Here is a 21,323-nt window from a genome sequence, read left to right on the forward strand (position 1 = left end):
CTATCAAAATGGTATATGGGAATGTACTACATGAGTAACTCTCTTCCAGCTTTTTGTTGTGTGGCTACAAACTATTGTACCTGTCTGCAATAAACGCAAGGATTTCCATGTCCCTTGTATTTCCAACTGCCCTCTTGGCCTAAAATGGACACAGTGTACAATCATAGTTTAGAGGTGGCTAATCAGGACTGGAAAGAAATATGAAAAACACAAAGCACATAATTTGAAGAGAAACCAGAGTTTCAGTATCTCAGAGAATGTGAACAAAGGAAAACATGCCCTGCTTGAGAATAAATATAAAGTTCTTGCCATTAAAATGCTGGGTAGAGTATGTAGTTGAACTGTAAAGTACAGACACTTTTACTCTTCCCATCTGAAAATAAGAACAATCCAGTCATTGTACAGCATAAAAAAGTGCTTGATACTTAAATACTTTGAATGAATGATTTTTTCAGTGAGGAAACACATCTAAATAACCCTTACATCTCTCTCCTTTGTAGAATATAAAGGTAAGAGTGATACTAAATATTTAACAGTTTTTACAGTATGAGCGCTGTGAAGACCTGAACGGGCAAATGTCACTTAGCGAGCATCTTTCTTATGAACCCGCTGGTGGATGTGAAGGTTGGAGCTCTGGCTGAAGCCCTTCCCACACTTGCTGCACTCATAGGGCTTCTCTCCAGTATGTACTCTCTGGTGGATGAGGAGTTTGGAACTCTGGCTAAATCCCTTCCCACACTTGCCACAGTGATAGGGCTTCTCCCCAGTGTGGACTCTGAGATGGATGCGAAGATCCGAGCTCTGGCTGAAACCCTTCCCACACTCATAGCATTGGTAAGGCTTCTCTCCCGTGTGGATGCACCGGTGAATGTGAAGGTTCGAGCTCTGACTGAAGCCCTTCCCACACTCGCCACACTTGTAGGGCCTCTCTCCTGTGTGTACTCGCTGGTGGATGTGTAGGTTTGAGCGCTGACTGAAGCTCATACCGCACTCCCCACACTCATAGGGCTTTTCTCCAGTGTGGACTCGCTGGTGGATATGTAGTTTGGAGCTCTGACTAAAGCCCTTCCCACACTTGTCACATTTATAAGGTTTCTCGCCTGTATGGACAGCATGATGGATGAGCAGACTTGAGCTCCTGGTGAAGCCCTTCCCACACTTGTCACACTTATAAGGCTTCTCATCTGTGTGGACTGCCTGATGGATAAGCAGACTCGAGCTCCTTGTGAAGCCCTTCCCACATTGTTCACATTTGTAGGGTTTTTCTTCTGTGTGGTCTCTCTGATGAAGTAGTAGTTCTGAGCTTTGACTGAAGTTCTTACCACACTGACCACATTCATATTGTTTCTCTGCAGTGTGGATTTTCTCATATGGATGACCATCTGGGCTGGTGTTAAGTATTTTCCCACAGTTATTATGGTCACAGGGTTTCTCCTCTGTATGAGCTCTCTGCTGACTACAACTGATCACCTGTGATTTCCATCCATAAATGTCTCTGCAGTTACAGTTAATGGAATCCAAAGATTCTTTTAACTGGCCATTCTGGCAAGTTGCCTCACCATTTAACAATGGGGAGGCCAGTTCTTTTCCATCAGACACCATTTTAACTTGAAGGTTCTCTGAAAAACTTTCTCCCTTTATCACTTTTCTCTCAGTGCTTTCTTCCGTTACAAAGAGATGTTTGCTTTCCTGATGATCCTGAGGCTCATTCTTACAGAACTTCACTGAAGAGTATTGTGTGTCTATTTGGCTTGGGACTTTTAAAGGCAAATATGTTTCACTTTCACTGTTTTTGAAATAATCACTTTGAAGAGTCATCACACTGTCCCTGTTTCTGGAAATACGAGAAGATGCTTCTCCCCACTGTTGACAAAAGGAAAGGTCTAGTTCAGGCTCCCCATCCACTTCCCCTTGATGATTCACGATACAATCCTGACTTCCGGTAATTGTACTGGCCATGCCTTCCAAAATTAGCCAGGAGGAAAGCTCATGTAACAGATCCTGAAGTGCTTTCTGCTGAAGATTCTCCACAGAATTTTCATTCAAGTCTCCTAGGGAACAGAGAGAATTCAGTGGTAAGAACAAAGGGTAGACTTCAAGATTTCAGAGTGAGAGTGCCTAAGGCCTGAAGGCTTAGTAACTACGAAAAAGTTCAGCTTGTCCTTATAGTCATGTCCTTTGGGTTAATGTCGGGTGCATTTGTATCTGGGTACAAGATAGAAATTTTCTCTTGGCTTTTAAGCATAGCCAAGGAAAGTCTTCCCTAACTAATCCTATAGAAGACTATAAGTCCTATATCCTTGCTAACAGTAACATTTCATCTCATCTCATTTCATTTTTTTTTTTTTTTTTTTTTTTTTTTTTTGAGACAGAGTCTTGCTCCACTGCCCAGGCTAGAGTGCAACGGCGTGATCTGGTCACACTGCAACCTCCACCTCCTAGGTTCAAGCAATTTTCCCACCTCAGTCTCCCAAGTAACTGGGATTATAGGCCCACGCCACCATGCCCAGCTAATTTTTGTATTTTTAGTAGAGATGCAGTTTTACCATGTTGACCAGGCTGGTCTCAAACTCCTGGCCTCAAGTGATGCATCCGTGTCAGCCTCCCAAAGTGCTGGGATTACAGGCATGAGTCACTACACCCGGCCTACTTTCCTTTAAGTAAATTTGCATTTCATTGGTATTCTGCTTTCATAGGTATGGGGGACACAAGGAAGAAAATATAAATCCTTTTGCTTAACAAGCTAAAGCTTCCTGGGAAGACAAATATACCAAATAATGATAATACTAAGTGAGTGGTGTAGATGAATGTATAGTACAATACAGTGCAAGAGATGTATGCATAACCAGCTAGGAAAGTACAGAAGAGGAACGCTCAACTCAGACCCCGGTGTTTGGGAAGATTTCTGGGAGAAAATGACAAGAAATAAAAAAAAAAAAAAAGAAGTGAAACGTGGAGAGAAAATATGACATGTTAAAGAAAACTACAAGTGGCTTCTTGCGAAGGAGATAAAAACGGTAAGAGTGGTGAAGAATGTGCCACGGAGGGGAAGTAAGGAGCCAGAGCAAAGGGCTTAGTGTCTAATAATAAGGACCTTAGGGCTAAACCCTGCACGGATTGAAAACTATTAAAGGATTTAAATTCAGAGTGAAATTATTGACTTTGTGACTATAAACACCACTGGAAAGTAAGACTTTAGGTAGCAAGATGGCTGCCATAGCAAATCATAAGAAAAACAGTAAGGATGATAGCTGTGGAGAGAATGGGAGAAATTCATTCTAGATCATGTGATGATAAATTAAACCTCGAAGAGAAAGGAGGCCCCAAGCCTGTTCCTTGGGATTGCTGCCTGAGTGAATGGGTACCGTGGTACTCTATAATCAGAGAGGAAATGCAAGAGGAAGAGGCTGAAGTAGGGAAGGGGGCAGAAACTCAAATCTGCCTTGTATAATCTGTGGTGTTAGTGGAACATTCTTGCAGTACTGGTCAGTAAGCAGAGAGATATATATAGGTCTGGAAGTCCTGTGAGAGAACTGTGCTAGGAATACAGAGTTTAGACTTACTGGTACATTAAAAAACCAAAACCAAAACAAAACCCTCCCCCAGACTTACTACAACAGTTAGAGTGAATAGCCTAATATTACACTGAAATGACAAGAAATCCATAATAGTCTTGGGAGAACAGAAAGGTCGACATCATCAGAATAAAAACATCGAGGAACTCGTAAATGATAAAGAGCAGATGGATTAGGAGTGATGGAGAAACTAGGGGAAAAATGTACAGCTCAAATTATATATAACAGAAGGCTTCCTCATGGGTAAAACATCTTAAGAAATCATAGAAATTCAATTACCAAACTCAGAATCAATTATTACAAAGTAAGGGAGCACTGACCCCATTTTCCTGGAGTCTATGTCTCAGAAAATAATAAACAGTGATAAAGACATTTCTTAATTCAACTTAGGCATTCCTAACGTGCTGTGCTAGTTTTTGCTGTTAGCAGCACTCTCCCAGCCCACCCTCTTCCTCTTAGAAATAGAAATATTGGATGGCTAGCAGCAGTGGCCTCATATAAAGCCTCAAGAATAAAATAAATGATCTGCCAAAGAAAGACTGCTAATAATGTTAACTGAACTGAACAGAGAAGCAGAGGTTGAGGTAATGCTGAACCTACACAATGACCGATGGATTGAGGAACAAAAAAGAAGCAACTGACAACATAAGTGCCCAGGATAAAACTTCAAGCTAATCTTTTTAATGGGAGTTCTGACAAGGAAGATAGCCCAGGGCTGGAAATGAAGAAGCAGAGCATGCCCCCAATAACTCAGTGGCAAAAGAGGTGGCCTTAAAAAATGGCCTACACCACTGTGCAGGGGAGTACAGGGAAGAGGAGGCCCACCTGAGGCTCAGCCCTAGCCCTTAGACCACCTGCGGGGGGAGTTTACTACCTGGGTAGCCCCCTTGCCCACACATCCAGCTACAAAACAATTCAAATTTTTTATTTTTCCCAAAATAAAACCTCACTTAGCTCTGCCAACTGTCAAAGAAAAAAAAAAGAAAAAAAAAAGGCCTACAACATCTACCATCTGGATTCTTATTACCTCCCTCCCTAGCCCAATCAGCAGAAGCGTCCCCTAAAGTAGAACACACATACATGCCAAAGTGGGTCAAGCATGGGTTGAGGACACACTCCAATATCATACTGAGAACACAAGAATTTTGAAAAAATAGGCCGGGCGCGGTGGCTCAAGCCTGTAATCCCAGCACTTTGGGAGGCCGAGACGGGCGGATCACGAGGTCAGGAGATCGAGACCATCCTGGCTAACACAGTGAAACCTCGTCTCTACTAAAAATACAAAAACTTAGCCGGGCGAGGTCGCAGGCACCTGTAGTCCCAGCTACTCGGGAGGCTGAGGCAGGAGAATGGCGTGAACCCGGGAGGCGGAGGTTGCAGTGAGCTGAGATCCGGCCACTGCACTCCAGCCTGGGTGACAGAGCGAGACTCCATCTCAAAAAAAAAAAAAAAAAAAAAAAAAAAAAAAGAATTTTGAAAAAATATATAAGGAGACAAACAGAATTTAAAAGGTACATAATTAAAATCCCAGAAAAACTGGAGTGGATATCATATTTAAACACAATCTAATAATAAAATATAAACATATTGCTATGAAAATAATAATTCTAAATAAAATGACTGAAGATGATGATAGGTTATGTAACTTGTTTCCTAGATATGTGTCAGGCTGTTTTAGTCAAAGGCCTGCAATTTAGATGAGTTAAATAGTAAAATGAACACATGGCTAAGATGGAAGATTGAGGAATTCTCCAAGAATGCATATGAAAAGACAGACAGATAGAAAGATAAAAGTAAAAGCCCATCTCCAAGGAGTTGCATGAGGACAGTGAAGATCGAACACATGGAGAGAAAATGATCAAAGAAATAACAACAAAAAAATGTTTCCTAGAATGCAAGATTCAGGGCCCAATAAATGCTAAAAAATGGTATGTAAAAACACCCCGAACTAAACATACTCTTTTAAAACCTCAGGACTTCAAGGAAAAAACAAACAAACAACAACAACAACAACAAAAAAACCAAAATGCTAAAAGCTTCCAAACAGAAAAGCCAGGTTATGTGCAAATAAGTGAGAATTATATTGACACTGAACAACTAATTGGCAATATTGCAAATCTTCAATATCTTCAAATTTTGGGTTAAAAGTCATTGTGAAATTATAATTTTTAACCAGCCAATTAACCATTTCAAAGAGAGGAAAAAATAGACACTCTTTCAAACATGAAAAGATTCAATTACTAAAACAATCACTCAGGAATATACTATAGGAAAATTTTTTAAAATTTAAGAAAAAGGATACATGCTACAAGAAATAACAGTAAGCCAAGAAGTCAATAAAATACATAATTAGGCCAAGCGTGGTGGTTCATGTCTGTAATCCCAGCATTTTGGGAGGCTGAGGCGAGGTGATTGCTTGAGCTCAGGAGTTCAAGACCAGTGTGTGCAGCATGGCAAAACCCTCTCTCTACAAAATACAAAACAAAACAAAAACCCTCAAACCCCAAAACCATAGTTGAAAAATAAAAGAAAAAATAAACAAAACTCTACAATAACAGTATGGAGTCAAAACCCCCCAAATAAAATATATTTTTAAAAGGCAAGTATTAGCTTCAGAGGAAAAATAAAAAAATAAAAAAGGAACTATAATCATATTGTACTACTTGACTCTATAGTGAACAACTAATTACAAAGTCAAAGCAATGTAAGCATTCATCACTGACATGACTCTAACAAATTCTTGGGAGGCTAGGCATTTGAGGAGGTAATATGAAAAAGCTACATCCTCATCTATAATATGGGGAAGTCAATAGAAATTACAAAATATTGATAAATGGAGAAATAACAGTATATCACAATACACTAAATTTAAATGATACTGAGGTACCATTTTCCACCTGTTAAACTAGCACAAACCCGAAGTCTGAAGACACACATTACTTGTGAGTGTAAACTGATATGAAGGACATTTTGACAATTATCAATCAATGTCATAAATATATGCACTCAACATTCCAACTTAGAGCTTTACTCTTCAGATTTCCAGGCATAATTTGTGAAATGACATTTACATGAGACTACTCACTTTTTAAGGGCCAATGACCAGAACCTGGATAGACAAGAGCTACAGACATGAAAGAAACTTTTCATTGTGCACCTTTTATATTTATTTATTATTTATTTATTTATTTATTTATTTTTTTGAGACGGAGTCTCGCTCTGCCGCCCAGGCTGGAGTGCAGTGGCCGGATCTCAGCTCACTGCAAGCTCCGCCTCCCGGGTTCACGCCATTCTCCTGCCTCAGCCTCCCGAGCAGCTGGGACTGCAGGCGCCCGCCACCTCACCCAGCTAGGTTTTTGTATTTTTTAGTAGAGACGGGGTTTCACCGTGCACCATGTTAGCCAGGATGGTCTCGATCTCCTGACCTCGTGATCCACCCGTCTCGGCCTCCCAAAGTGCTGGGATTACAGGCTTGAGCCACCGCGCCCGGCCTATATTTATTTTTTAACCATGTGAATGCATTTATTGTTTATTTAGAAGAGTAACTATGTATAAACATATCGTCTGGAGTAGGAAGACAAACCCAATATGGAACAGCTAGAAAGATGAAAACTGAGTGCCTTTGGAAGCCACATTGTGGCTGATGGAGCAGCAGAGTCAGGAAACAGGAATGTTTTCACTATGAGCTGTCCATACAACTTGTTTTACCCAGGTGAATGTATCACTTTGTCTACACATTTCAAAAGTAATGGCAAAAATGAAAAAGAAAAATGACAAAAGAAAAACAGGGCAGTTTGTAGCAGTTAAATCATGAAATGGGTGAAATGATTAAATGGATTTGAAAGGATATTGCTTCAACAGCCATATCGTACAGTACTTGGAAGTAGGCTAGTGGTTATAGAAATTGTAGGTGTGTGAAAATGAATGGGGGAGGAATTTTATGAAAGGTGCATTTTAATGAAAGTGTGATGTTAGCTTTTAAAAAAATGTTTAAAATAATATGAAGAATGAGGCCAGGCACGGTGGCTCATGCCTGTAATCCCAGCACTTTGGGAGGCTGAGGTGGGTGGATTACCTGAGGTCAGGAGTTCGAGATCAGCCTGGTCAATATGGTGAAACCCAGTCTCTTCTAAATATACAAAAAATAGCAGGACATGATAGCGGGCACCTGTAGTCCCAGCTACTCAGGAGGCTGAGTCAGGAGAATCACTTGAACCTGGGAGGTGGAGCTTACAGTGAGCTGAGATTGTGCCACTGCACTCTAGCCTGGGTGACAGAGTGAGACTTCGTCTAAAAGAAGAAGAAGAAAAAAAAAACTATGGAGAATGAGTGTACAACATTAGGAGAAAATACTGACATGAGAAAAGGGGTTCTTTTATAGGGAGTTAACATGGCAGAAAAAAACTCTAACACATACTGCATAAAACAGCAAATTAAAAATACGCACAGTGTAATCTCATAAAATTTTAATGCATATACTTGTACATACATAAATATAGAGTTCATAGAAAGTGATTTGATTTCACATTATACTGTGTTGTTTGAGTTTTTGAGACTTTTATGTCTTACTTGCAAAAAAGAAAAATGTTCAACAAGTTTGTTCCATTTTATGTCAATAAAAATGAAAACCTAGAGCAGAGCTTGAAATTGGAAGCCCATCTCCTATTTCACTTTTGTCTACGTGTAAATCACTCTCCACAGAGCAGTCACAGTGATACTGGGTCAATCAGAGCATACCATTCCCTGATCCAATGGCTGCCCACTCAAAATAAATCTACTTCTTTTTTTTTTTTTTTTTTTTTTTGAGATAGGGTCACACAGTGTCTCCTAGGCTGGAGTGCACTGGCGCTATCTCAGCTCACTGCAACCCCCACCTCCTGGGCTCAAGCGATTCTCCCACCTCAGCCTCCCAAGTAGCTGGGATTACAGGCATGTGCCACCACGCCTGGCTAATTTTTGTCATAAATCCACTTTTTACCAGTGCCGTCAACGCCATAACTGAGCCAGGCCGTGTCCACCACCTCTTCTCAGTCCTTCTTAGATGCACCCTGTGGTCTACCACACTCCTCCTTCCAGGTCTTTGGGTCTCCTCTTGCGTGGTTCTCTTTGCCTGGATGTTCTTCCCCTCCCTAGTCACCTGTTTAAACTATTGATCCCTTAGCTCCCAGTTTAATGTCACTTCAGAGGCTCTCCCTAAGACACATACACAACCCGCATTCCATCACATGCCTTCGTTCTCTCAGAGCATTGTTCCATTCTTCATAGGACTTACCAACTGTATAGTAATACTTCAAAGAATGACATCATAAATGATGTTTAAAGGAGACAAGCGTACTTGCAACATCTAACTTGAGCTTGAAAAATGATGGCAACAATCTGACTAATTTTTACCCTATTTTAAGCATGAAACAGACTCATTTTAGGGCAACATCTGTGGGATCCAGGAGTGTTAATAAACTTAAAATAAGTTAAAGTTAAAAAAGAATTGGTGGGAGATTTTAGATACTGAGGACGAGAAGAGAGAAACTGTTTTTTTTTTTTTTTTTTTTGAGACAGGGTCCCACTCTGTTGCCCAGGCTGCAGCCTGGAGATCTTTGCTTGCTGCAGCCTGGAGATTTTTGCTCACTGAAGCCTCAACCTCCCTGGCTTAGGTGATCCTCCCACCTTGGCCTCCCAAGTAGCTGGGACTACAGGCACATGCCACCAGGCCCGGCTAACTTTTTATATTTTTTGTAGAGGGGGTTTTGTCATGTTAACCGGGCTGGTCTTCAGCTCCTGGGTTCAAGTGATCCTCCTGCCTCTGCCTCCCAAAGTGCTGGGATTACAGGCATGAGCCACTGTGCCCAGTCACTTTTCGGTGTTTTTTGTAGAATGGCTGCTTTTGGCTATAAAATGGCAATTTCACATGGTTCAACCTAGTAGGTATACATTCATCTCCCCATCTAATTAAAATTCTTTATCAATCTATTTTTTAATGGCTACATACTTTTCTGTGATCCATGATAATTTGGCTGACCAATCCCCTGTGATACATTTAGGGGGTAAATATTTTTTTCACTATTTTAAATAATTCTATAATGAGTATTTTGTTCACAATTTTTGGTTAAAATTACTATTGCCTTAGAATAGATATCTAAAAAATGAATTACTGCATTTGAAAATGTTTAAGGCTCCTTGATTCAGGCAGTCAAAAAGTGTTTTGGCTGGCTGGGTGTGGTGGCTCATGCCTGTAAGCCCAGCCACTCCGGAGGCTGAGGCAGGAGAATCACTTGAACTTGGGAGGTGGAGGTTGCAGTGAGCCGAGATCATGCCACTGCACTCCAGCCTCCAGCCTGGGCGAAAGAGGTTGGTTGACTCCTGCTCAAAAAAACTAAAAAAGTGTTTTATTTATTTGTAGAGTATGAGAGTGTCTCACCATGAGTTTTGATTAATTTTGGGAGGGGAGAGGGATGAATTTCTGAATGTGTAAGAAAATAAATAATGGAAACGATATTGCAAGGCAGGGGAGGACATTCAATGAAAAATAAAGTCCAAGCTAAGATGGCACAAGACCAATGTGGGGGAAATGTGGGGAAAGGCAAGAGTACAGAGAAGCAAGTGATCATTACTGGGAAAGACCACAACCTCCTGCAGAGGTAGAAGGGAAGTAAGTGAATAGATCAGCTAAAACAGTAGCACACAGGAAACATCCCAGAAGTCCCTGCTTTCGACACAGACTGCAAGATATCAGATAACTCCTGGAACATTGAAAAAGGGACTCCTCTGTTGTGGATTAGCCTGGCTTATAACTTGCCATGATGCCTGGTGCTCTTTGGGGTTCACTTGCTATTATATAATGATCTTTATCTTGTTCCATCTGAGAGATCACATTTCAGAAACTCACAGGGATTGGGTGATTGTGCAGAAAGCAAAATCAGTCCCACCTCTGGCTTATAAAGGATGGAACAGGTATGATTTTTGAGACAACCCAGTAAAACTACTATTCTCCAATTCTTACCAAGTTCTTTAGCTGCTTAGAATAGTCAGAAAACATCCTTTTGTGTCAAAAAGGAAGTGGGAAACAAAGATGCCAATGGGCAGGTGCCCAAGTTCACATGTCCTTACCCACCAAGACCAAGTTCCTGTAGTTCCCAGCATTATAGCTCTGCACAGCTTCCTGGGAGCAGAGTCCAGGCGGCCTCACTTCTCGGTGAAGGCCACAGAGGCATTCTTGAATGTAACTGGTTCCTAAAACATTAAGCACATTCCTCCTCAACAAACAACCATCTGCACAAATGCCCTGGAAGGGGGGTGAAGTCAGTAGCACTGGAAAAGGTAAGAAAGGTATAGAAGAAGTTTGCAGCTCAGGGGATCTAAGTGAGCTAAGTCAAGTTTTGTTGCAAAATCTTTCCTTTCTCAATTGGCTACTTCCATCCAAATCATTTCCTTCCTGCCCACAGCTACTGAATCTTTCCGTGTCACTGTCTTCTTGTGTCATTGCTGAATTGTCATCTTCACCCCATTCCCACCATTATCCTGACAACCTTAACTCTTTCAGGAACAACTGACCCAACACTCTGACCTCACATTTCTTAATCTCCACAGTGCCAGTGATCTCAGCCACATTTCATCAAACTGTAATAACCATAATTGGGACTAGTCCACTACCTGGACTCCTCTACTCTTAAAATATTAATCTCTCTAATATCCTACACTTTAAAAATCACTTCCTATGCTTTCTGTTCTTCCGCTTATAAACTAAGTAGTTGAACATTACTGGGAAAATAAAATAGCACATACACACACAGCCATAAAACACTCTCCTGAGGGATCCTTTGACTTAAAATACCATTTACTGCCAAATATTTATTTCCAGCCCTTACCTCTTACCTCACCTCCAGACTCCAACTTTCTACCTTTTAACATCTACACTGGGACGTCTAAAGGTGCTTAAAACTTAACAGGCCCTGGCTGGGCACAGTGGCTCATGCCTGTAATGCCAGCATTTGGGGAGGCTGAGGTGGGCGGATCACTTGAGGTCAGGAGTTTGAGACCAGCCTGGCCAACATGGTGAAACCTTGTCTCTACTGAAAATACAAAAATTAGCCAGGCGTGGTGGTGCATGCCTGTAGTCCCAGCTACTTAGGAGGCTGAGGTGGAAGGATCTCTTGAACCCGGGAAGCGGAGGTTGCAGTGAGTCAAACAAACAAACAAAAAACAAAACAAAAAACTGAACAGGCCCTAACAAAACTCCTGCTCCAGCAATATCCATCAGCATCTGCTCTTCCCCAGTTGTCCCCATTTTAGTAAACAGCCACACGAACCACTCAATTGCTCAAACCAAATCCAAGAAGTCATTTCATTCTCATCCTCACATCTCACCCATCACCTAGCTCCTTTACCTCTAAAGCATACCGGCATCCACTCAGCTCCCCTGCCCTGCACTGTCACCTCTCTAGGCCTAGGCAGCACTTGCTCTCACCCACACCAACCTCCTTCTTGGTCTGACTCTACTCTTGCTCCCCCAAACATGAGTTTTCCACATGGCAGCCAAGGTGATCTTTTAAAACAAAAACAAGGCCAAGCGTGAAACCCTCCAAAGGCTTTTCAGTGGCCATGAAGTAAAATTCAGACTCTTCATCCTGGCCCGTGAGGCTCTCCTGTCACCTCCCCAACCTAGGCCTCTCTTATCATATTCAGCACCAGTGACCCAGCAGGCCCTTGAACCGCATCACTCATTGTAGCTTTTGTGCTAGCTGCCCTCGCCATTCCTCATCATTCAGCTCTCAGTCCAACCATTGCCTCTTCAGAAAGCATGTCACTGACCATCTAATCCACTGGCGCACCCTATATCTATCATTTTCCTAGTTTAATTTAACTAATTTCTTCTTATGACTTATGCCTTACCTTATTTTCTTATTTATTCACTTGCTTTCTTATTTACTGTCTCTCCCTGCTGAGATTTAAGCTCCCCAAGAACAGAGAGGCTGCCTCATTTGTTCATGACTGCATCCCCAAGACCTCAAGCAGGGCCTGGCACATAAAGGGAGTCCAAATATTTTTTCAGTCAATGTCAGCAAATCTGGTTCCCTTCAGGGCTCTGTCTGATGAAGCAATGCTTCTTCAACTACCTGTGGTGAAGTTTTTTGTTTTTGTTTTTCAAGCTCTCAATTTCAGTACTTGTATCTGCACCGTGCATGGGCTGGCACCACTCTCTAAGGCACAATTTCAAAAGTAAAGTAATAGAATACATAAAAAGTCATAAAGGCTGTCTCATAAATTTGATCAGCTAAGCCAGCTTCGGCCTGAGGCTAAAGAGGCACCACTTACTCCTTCCTTGGGCCTGCCCTGCAGGGGTGACATGACTTATCTGACTCGTCACCAGTGGGGAAGGATGAGGGTAAAGATGAAGGTAAGGATGGGTGTTGTCTCCCAAGCTTTCTGTTCAAGGTCACTGGTCTCCACTCTGAGGAAGAGGGCTGGAAAAGGAGCCTCAAGCCCTGGAGTAAAGGTGGCACAAACAACCAGAAGCAAAGATTGCTGCCTTCACGTTCCATCACCACATCCTTTAGCAAGGCATGACCCACGGCATATTAAAAGCAAGTGGGCTGGTTGCTCTTCCCAACCAGACCTTCTCTTCAGACCAGAGGGAAAAAAAATGTCTTTCTGTTTAAGGCTAATCTCTTCCTGTGTATTCTAGATCAAATCCCTTCTTCTATCTTTAGAGATGCAAGCCCACCAATTATGTTTTCTCTCCCTTATTTTTTATCTGTCTTCCATCCAGTCATCTGGATTGTCTAATCCTCCTTTTCTACCTCAACAATATTCAAACCATGTCAGATCCTGTCAATTCTGCCTCCTACATTTCCCTCCAGTGTGTTACCTCTTTTCCATTTCCACTGCCAGTCTTAGTAAGACGCTTATTTTTTTTTTCCTTACCTAGGCTACAATAACTCCTCACCAATTCTTCGTAGTACAATTTTTGTCATCTTTCAGTCCCTAGGTTAGACAATCAGAGCTATTAATTTTTTAAGGTCCTGAAGATAAAATGGCAGGCGGGATTCCATTCTGAGAAGGGAAAGGATATGTTGGTGGACTATTAACTTTGTGGTAGGTAAAAAAAAAATGACAGGAGTAGACCAAATGAGAGGAATCATTGTGACAAGGGAAGGGAGAAAAGGAAAGGAAATAGTGCTCCTAAGCAAGACAAAGCTGGGACTGAAACACTGAATAATCAACAGTCTTCCCAGGTATCAGTGGCACTAAGGAGTCACTCCAAGGCTGTGCTCCTGCTTACAGTGGAGAGAGCAGACTCGATATTCTAAAGGCCACAAAGAGGAAGGTCACAAGATCAATTGTTTCCTGTTTCTATCAGACAAATGTCAACCTCCTTAGAACTACATACATGCCATCACATGGCCTTCCACTTCTTTCCAGAGCCCCTCTCTGCTGTATCTAACTTTACTTTGAAGTGAAAAAGCAGGAAGAGGCACACTAGATTACCTGGAGTCATTCAACACATCATACTTGAGTCTAGCACAGTCCTTTCTATCATAAGCCCTAACTTATTGAGTTCTCCCATCCATTTTGGAGCTTTCAGTCTTAGGACAATAGCCTCTTTCAGAAGCATGAGGATGAGTTAGAATTCTTCTCCTTTGAGATCTCATAGCATCTTTCACATCCCTCTACTATAGCTATTAAGTCTGTCTCCCAAGTTGGCTGTAAGATTCTGAAGGATAGGTGCCACACTCAACTTATCTTTGTTGTTTGACGCAGAGTCTCACTCTGTTGCCCAGGCTGGAGTGCAGTGGCAAGATCTCAGCTCACCACAACCCCCACCTCCTGGGTTCAAGAGATTCTCCTGCCTCAGCCTCCTGAGTAGCTGGGATTACAGGCATCAACATGACCAGCTAATTTTTTGTATTTTTAGTAGAGATGAGGTTTCACTATGTTGGCCAGGCTGGTCTCAAACTCCTGACCTCAGGTGATCCTCCCCACTCAGCCTCCCAAAGTACTGGGATTACAGGTGTGAGCCACCACGCCTGGCCTCAACTCATCTTTAAATCCCCAGCAGCTACCACAATTGACTTGGAATCTGAAAGATAAATATAAATTCATATTCAATTTAAATGAATAATAAATAACACAACTAAAAGAAAACTTAAAGACAGTCAAGCCTAAGACCCTCAGTTTACAGATGAAAAAAACAAAGTTCATAAGGGTGAAGTGATTTACCCAATGTCACAGAGGAAGGGTAGGGTTAACTAACACTCCCGCCTTTCAGCAGACCTAAGGACAATGTGTGGTACATAGAAAACACACAGTGATTGGAATTAAGTCCTTTCTTTAAAAAAGTTGTTGTGTAACACACACCAGAATCTCAAAATTTACTAAACTAGCAATCCCCAGTTGCAGCAGCAGTGAATAATTAACCATTAGGGAGCAGGCAGAAGTGAAGGAAGGAAAATGTATTGATTCTACTCAGGTTAGTCTCCCTTCAAGTCCTCAATTACTTTTCAGGGCACAGAGAAGCCATGCTCTCAGTACCTCAAGACAGCTTACTGTCCTCTAAACAGATTTTTCTAAGAGCTCGTGTGTGAGGGCTGTATTTGCCAAGCAAAAAGATGGCCTTTGCTGGTAGTGTTAAAAAACATTTTTTTTCCTTAAAACGCAGTCTGATATTTTATTCAAACAATTTCCGGTGTGATGACCTGTTTAGTTAATGGAGAAAGAACAGCCTGAAGTTAGAAAACACGGGGTTTATTTCTGGCCTGCTGCTCTCTGCAACAAAGGACAAGGCACTTTCCTTCGGCTCTCTCAGAGTTAGCCGAGTTAGAGCTCTCCACCAGAAAACGCCAGGACAGGGCAAAGAGGGGGCCGACCATCTCAAACACCGTGGGATTCTAAGTGGAGGCTGACCATCTCGAATACCCTGGGAGCCCAAGGGTTAATTTTGAGGTAACCTCCTACAGAGGGTTTTACAGAGACAAATGAGAACTCTCTTTAAAAAAGTATGACTTGGTAATTTAAAATTTATTGGGACAGTTAAATATGTAGACATGCTAGTGAAAGAGAACAAATCAACCTGAGTATAAAGGATGAATAACTCATTTTACCTACCCTAGAGACACTTATATCAAGTGTATAGAGAGTATTTCACAATAAACCTTTGGATATACAAAGATCAAAAGAATAAAAAAGGAGTGAAACTCTCCTTTCACTAGGTCTGGAAGAGAGAAGCTTAGTTCTTAAAAAAACACCAGAGACTTCTGATGCATAGCCTGGTTGAGAAGCATTTCTAGAGTGATTTTGTAACCACTGTGCTGCCATTTAACGAATTTCCTCGTTTTTGACTCTTTCATAGTTAACAAATTATCACTATTAATATGCATATTTTTTGTGTACAGGTAATATCATATGCTAATCAAAATGGTAAGCTCCTTGAAGAAAAGCACCGTGGTTTATCATTCTGTTTTGCTGAGACCACTTAGCACTGGGATGAGTATGGAATAGCTTGGAATGACTTTCAATGTGAGTGAAATGTCTGGCAGGAAAAGGTAGGCTTCCAGATGCTCCCCAGGAGGGCACAGCCCACTGCTCTGAGGAGTGGAATAAATTCTTGGGTAGGATGGGCCAGTGAAAACTATCTGTGCAGACCCTGGTGACATCATCTGCTAGCTACATGTCCTTAGTATCTTAATGTCCCTATAGCCATAGCTATAAAATACCGTACTGGGGGCCTGACAATAAAGAAAACAACACATGGCACAGGGACATTTCAGAGAGATGGCATTTTAGGAGAAATGGAGCGCCAACTCACCCGGACCTTGGTCATTTCTTACTCCCAGTGGGGATGGATTCCTGGAAAGGCAGAGTTAGGGAAAGAGAAAAAGCCATGAAAATCAAGTCCAGCAAGACTGCAGGGAAAAAGTTACCCAGCTCCTGCCTCTGACGCTTCTTCAGTCAACCCTTCCACTAGCACTCCCTCCATGAGGTGAGAGGTGACGCATTTTCTGTCACCATCTTCATCTCTCTCCACAGGGCTTTCGATTAAACAAGCCAAGTCTTCCCCCCAAAAAACCAAGAAGCTAAGTAAATTCCGCAGCCGCCGGCAGCTCTAAGCCGTGCCCATTTCCTCAGACTTTGCCGATCTCTGTCCTAAAGTTCTAGCTAAGAGGAGGAGATCTCGGGTTATATGACCGTTTCTCGGGATGGGTTTCGGTTGCCCAAGACGCCTTCCCCGACCTCATTCTCAGGAGCCTGGCTCGTTCCTGCGGTGCAGGGGCTCAGATGCAAGCTCTTTTCAGCTAAGGCAGTGCTGCGGACAGAAACCTCAGTCTCTTACAGGAGCCCCCCTCCGTCGCCTAACGTCCACCAAAAACCCCCTGCAATCACGCCAGTCACAGGCGAGGAAAAGGCCGGCGTGGCCAACCACGAAGCCCCCAGCCGGCCCAGGCCAGATCTCGGCCAGGCGGGAGGAGGGGCCATCGGAGGCTCGGCCGCTCAGCTGCACGGCCCCACAGCCTTCGCTGTGGCCGCAGCCAGGCTCCGGGGGTGCAGCAGCTTGGAAATGCGGCGCCGGGACACACGTGCCGCTGCGGGCCGCGCCTCCGCTGGTCGCGTGCCCTACCATCGCCGCCCTCCCGGCTTCCACGGCTCGCCGGCCCAGCGCCTTCGCCGCGGCACACCCATTTCCTGATCCCTGAACGCCTCTATCAGCGGCCGGGGAAGCCCGGCCAGTCTCACCTCCCACGTGGAACCCCACACCTGCAGGGGCCGCATTCCGGATGCTGCCGGCTCGCGCGCCTGGAGCCCCGAAATACAAGTCCCAGCAAGCCGCGGGCGAGCCACGCCCACTTCCGGCGCGGGCCACGGAGCTCTGCGCTCTGCGGAGCGGGATTCTTGGCCGGGGGTGGGGGCCGGCGGGGTGACCATCTTTGAGTCAGCGATGCGTGTATTCAAGACCTCGTCCTCGTTTTTTATTACAAACTCATAAGAATTATTTTGGGAATACCTATTAAGGTGTTTTTCATTTGTTAAAATACTATTGGGGGAAAAGGACGTAAATACCCATAATTTCATCTTTACCTTTCAAAACATCCTGAAGTGAATATTTGCTATTCGGCATCTTCCATCTCACCTCTGAAGGTCATCCATTTAACAGATATTATTTGAGAGCCAGCGGTGTACCAGGAGCTGTTCAAGATGCTTGCACAAAAGTCACTGCCCTATTCTAGTGGGGGAAACAAGCAATCCATAAATACAGTGAATACATGGCGTCGTGTGTGTCATGAGGTGGTACGGAAAGCATAGAGCTGGGCGGGGGGTTGCAGGGTGTGAGTGTGTAGGGCTGGGGGTGTACTTTGCAATTTTAGATAGGGGATCTTGGAACAAACACAGGAGGTGAGGGAATTAGACAAGTGGCTCCCAGCAGTCAGAACTGTCCTAAACGCACACAAGGGTTGTTTATGCCAGGATTTTACATTTCTTTCACTTCTCGCCGAGTGACACAGAGCTACCCGTTTGGTCTTTTCCCAATTCCTTTCTTTCAGATTTATTTTGGAGAGAAAAGAGATGTTGCCTGGACCTCTCTTCTATATCCTCCCCCTTCCTTGGTGTATTAGTTTCCAATTGCTGTCACAACAACTTACCACAAACTTAGTAGTATAACAAACATGTATTCTCTTAAACTTCTGGAGGTGCCAAGTCTGAAATCAGTTTTACTGGGCTAACGTCAGTGTCGGTGTGGCTAGCTCCTCCTGGAGGTTCTAGATGAGAATATTTCTTTGCCTTTTCCGGCTCCCAGGGACTGTTTGCATTCCTTGGCTTATGGCCCGCTCCTTTATCTTCAAAGCGCATGACTGCAATCTCTGCCTTCATCATCACATCACATGCTGGGGCACTGACTCCTCGTGGGGCCTTCTAATAACGACTGTTGTGATTACATCAGGCCCAGCTGACTAATCTTGGGATAATCTCTCAACGTTAAGATCCTTAATTTAATCACATTTCAAAAAATCCCTCTTGCCATAGAAATTAACATCCACAGCTTCTGGGGGTTAGGACATGGACATATCTGGGGGACTATTATTTTCAGACTTCGATGCTTGGAGAGGCCCATGTCCCCTTCAGTCTCCTCTTCAGAGATGCTCTCTTACCTTTTGCCTGGGGAACACAAAATGTCTCCCTTGGACCTTACTCCTCTCCTCAATGGAAAACCACAGAGCTTTTCCCTATTTAGATTCTACCACCCTTGCCCTGACCTTCACTTCCTCATGTGCACACTCCCCTCCTCGTGCAATATAAGAGGCCATGGCCCATGGTTATGGCCAGTCCTGTGTATGTGCGGTTACCCTTAACTCTCTTGCCCCAGTCTTTCTTGGTTTTATTCTCTTGATAGAAACCCAAATCTGCTTGAATCCAGTTCCTGGCCTGCACCTGCATGGCAGAGGTTGTTTGAGAAAACCACTTGGCTGGGATGATTGGTCTCATTTTCAGTTTATAGCCATTAAGTTCAAGTGAGCCGTTCATGCTGCCTGGCTATCCTTCTACATTTCTTAGTCCATTCATTCTCCTAAATGACTCTTTCACAGCTTCTACTTTCTTTTCATTATTTATTTATTTTTTTGAGCCAGGCTGGAGTTCAGTAGCACGATCTTGGCTCACTGCAATCTCTGTTTCTTGGGCACAAGCGACCCCCCCACCTCAGCCTCCTAAGTAGCTGGTACTATAGTCTTGCACCACCACGCCCAGCTAATTTTTGTGTTTTTTTTTTTTTTTTTTAAGAGATGAGGTTTTACCATGTTGTCCAGGCTGGTCTCTACCTCCTGAGATCAAGTGATCCTCCCACCTCAGCCTCCCAAAGTGCTGGGATTACAGGCTGAGCCACCATGCCTGGCCTTCTACTCTCTTTTCAAGCCTCCAACAACTCCTCCCGTCTCACTGAGTGCTGATGACTTTGCTTTTTGTTACTGAGTAAAGAGAACTTTTGTACCGCCTCACAGGCACGTCTGCCCTCCTTTCTGCATTATAATCTGTATGCTTTACTTTTCTTTCTGAGTGACTGGCCCTAGTTCCTATATGAGAAAATTCTTTTGCACCCTGGATGTTAACTGCCTTCTCATGAATGAGGGCCTTCTCTCTCTTCTGTATTTCAAGATTTTCATTCTGTACTGAATTATCAGCATACTAATGAATACACTATAATATTGTCCATAAAATAAATAAAACCCCTTACCTTGCACCCTATTTCTCTCCAGCCACTACCTTATTTCTCTGCTTTGCTTTACAGCAAAACTCCTAAAAAAATTGTCCCTAAGGGATGTTTCCAATTTCTTTTCTCCCATATTCTCTCTTTTTTTACATGCAAAACCCAAAATTTAATTTCTTAACTTAATTTAAAAAATTGATATATAATAGATGCACGTATTTTGGGGCTACATATGATAATTTGATTAATATTATGTGTAAAGATCAAAGCAGGGAAATTGGGATATCTATCACTAAGTATTTATCTTTTCTGTATGCCAGAAATATTGAAAAGATTCTCTTCTGGCTATTGGAAACATACAGTAGGTTAATGTTAACCATAGCTAACCTACTGGTCTATTGAACAACAGGTCTTATTTTTTCTATCTAACTGTGTATTATACCTTGATATGGTTTGTCTCTGTTTCCCCATTCAAATCTCATCTCGAATTGTAATCCTCACGTGTTGAGGGAGGGACCTGTAATTCCCACAAGTGGAGGGAGGGAGGTGATTGGATCAACAGGGGCAGTTTCCCCCATGGTGTTCTCATGATAGTGAGCGAGTCCTCACAAGATCTGATGGTTTTGTAAGTGTTTGGAAGTTCCTCCTTTGTTCTTCTCTCTCCTGCCACCTTGTGAAGAAGGTGACTGCTCCTTCTTCCAACATGATTGTAAGTTTCCTGAGGCCTCCCCAGCCATGTGGAAGTGTGAGTCAATTAAACTTCTTTTCTTCATAAATTACCCAGTCTCAGGCTTTTTTTTTTTTTCATAGCAGTGTGAAGAAAAAAAAAAAAAACAACTAATACATACCCCTTAACCAACCTCTATTCAGACCCCCACCTCTACTCTTACTGAACTCTGGTTACCACCAATCTACTCGCTATCTTCATGAAATCCACTTGTTTTTTTTTTTTTTTTAAGTTCCCACATATGAGTGAGAATATGCAATATTTGTCTTTTTGTGCTTGACTTATTTACTTAACATCATGGCCTCTAGTTCCATCCATATTCCTGCAACTGACAGGATTTCATTATTTTTTTTATGACTGAATAATATTCCGTTATGTACATACACCACATTTCTTTATCCATTCATCCATTGATGGCCACTTAGGTTGATTCCATATTTTGGATATTGTAAATATTGTTGCAGTAAACATGGGAGTGCAGATAGCTCTTCAGTATATTGATTCCCTTTCTTTTGGACATATACCCAGTAGTGGAATTGCTGAATCATATGATAGTTCTGTTTTTAGTTTTCTGAGGAGCTTCCATACTGTTCTCCATAGTGGTTGTACTAATTTACATTCTCATCAACAGTGTACAAGGATTCCCCTTTCTCCAAATTCTCACCAGCATCTGTTATTCCCTGTTTTTAGATAAAAGTCATTTTAACTGTGGTGAGATGATAGCTCATTGTGCTTTTGATTTGCATTTTTCTCATGATCAGTGATGTTTAGCATTCGTTTATATACCTGTTAGCAATTGTATGTCTTCTTTTGAGAAATGTCTATTCGGATC

At 42.6% G+C, this 21,323-nt stretch overlaps 1 protein-coding gene across 5 annotated transcripts; it reads right to left on the bottom strand.

Moving 5' to 3' along the window:
• Positions 1 to 222: 222 nt before the first annotated feature.
• Positions 223 to 17,373, bottom strand: ZNF239 (zinc finger protein 239). Of its 5 annotated transcripts, none has more exons than XM_009214318.3 (4): positions 17,301 to 17,373; positions 16,375 to 16,415; positions 10,684 to 10,802; positions 223 to 2,051 (listed from the first exon to the last, which is right to left on the bottom strand). In XM_009214318.3, the coding sequence occupies exon 4, from the start codon at positions 1,957 to 1,959 to the stop codon at positions 583 to 585; it is 1,377 nt and encodes a 458-aa protein (XP_009212582.1). In that variant the 5' UTR covers positions 1,960 to 2,051; positions 10,684 to 10,802; positions 16,375 to 16,415; positions 17,301 to 17,373; the 3' UTR covers positions 223 to 582. The 5 variants fall into 5 exon arrangements, with proteins under 5 accessions (XP_009212582.1, XP_009212581.1, XP_009212583.1 ...); XM_009214317.2 differs by having other exon boundaries at positions 10,680 to 10,802; XM_009214319.2 differs by lacking the exon at positions 10,684 to 10,802.
• Positions 17,374 to 21,323: the final 3,950 nt, after the last annotated feature.

Source organism: Papio anubis, chromosome 11 (genome assembly GCF_008728515.1).
Source record: "Papio anubis isolate 15944 chromosome 11, Panubis1.0, whole genome shotgun sequence".
Classification (NCBI taxonomy): Eukaryota; Metazoa; Chordata; class Mammalia; order Primates; family Cercopithecidae; genus Papio; species Papio anubis.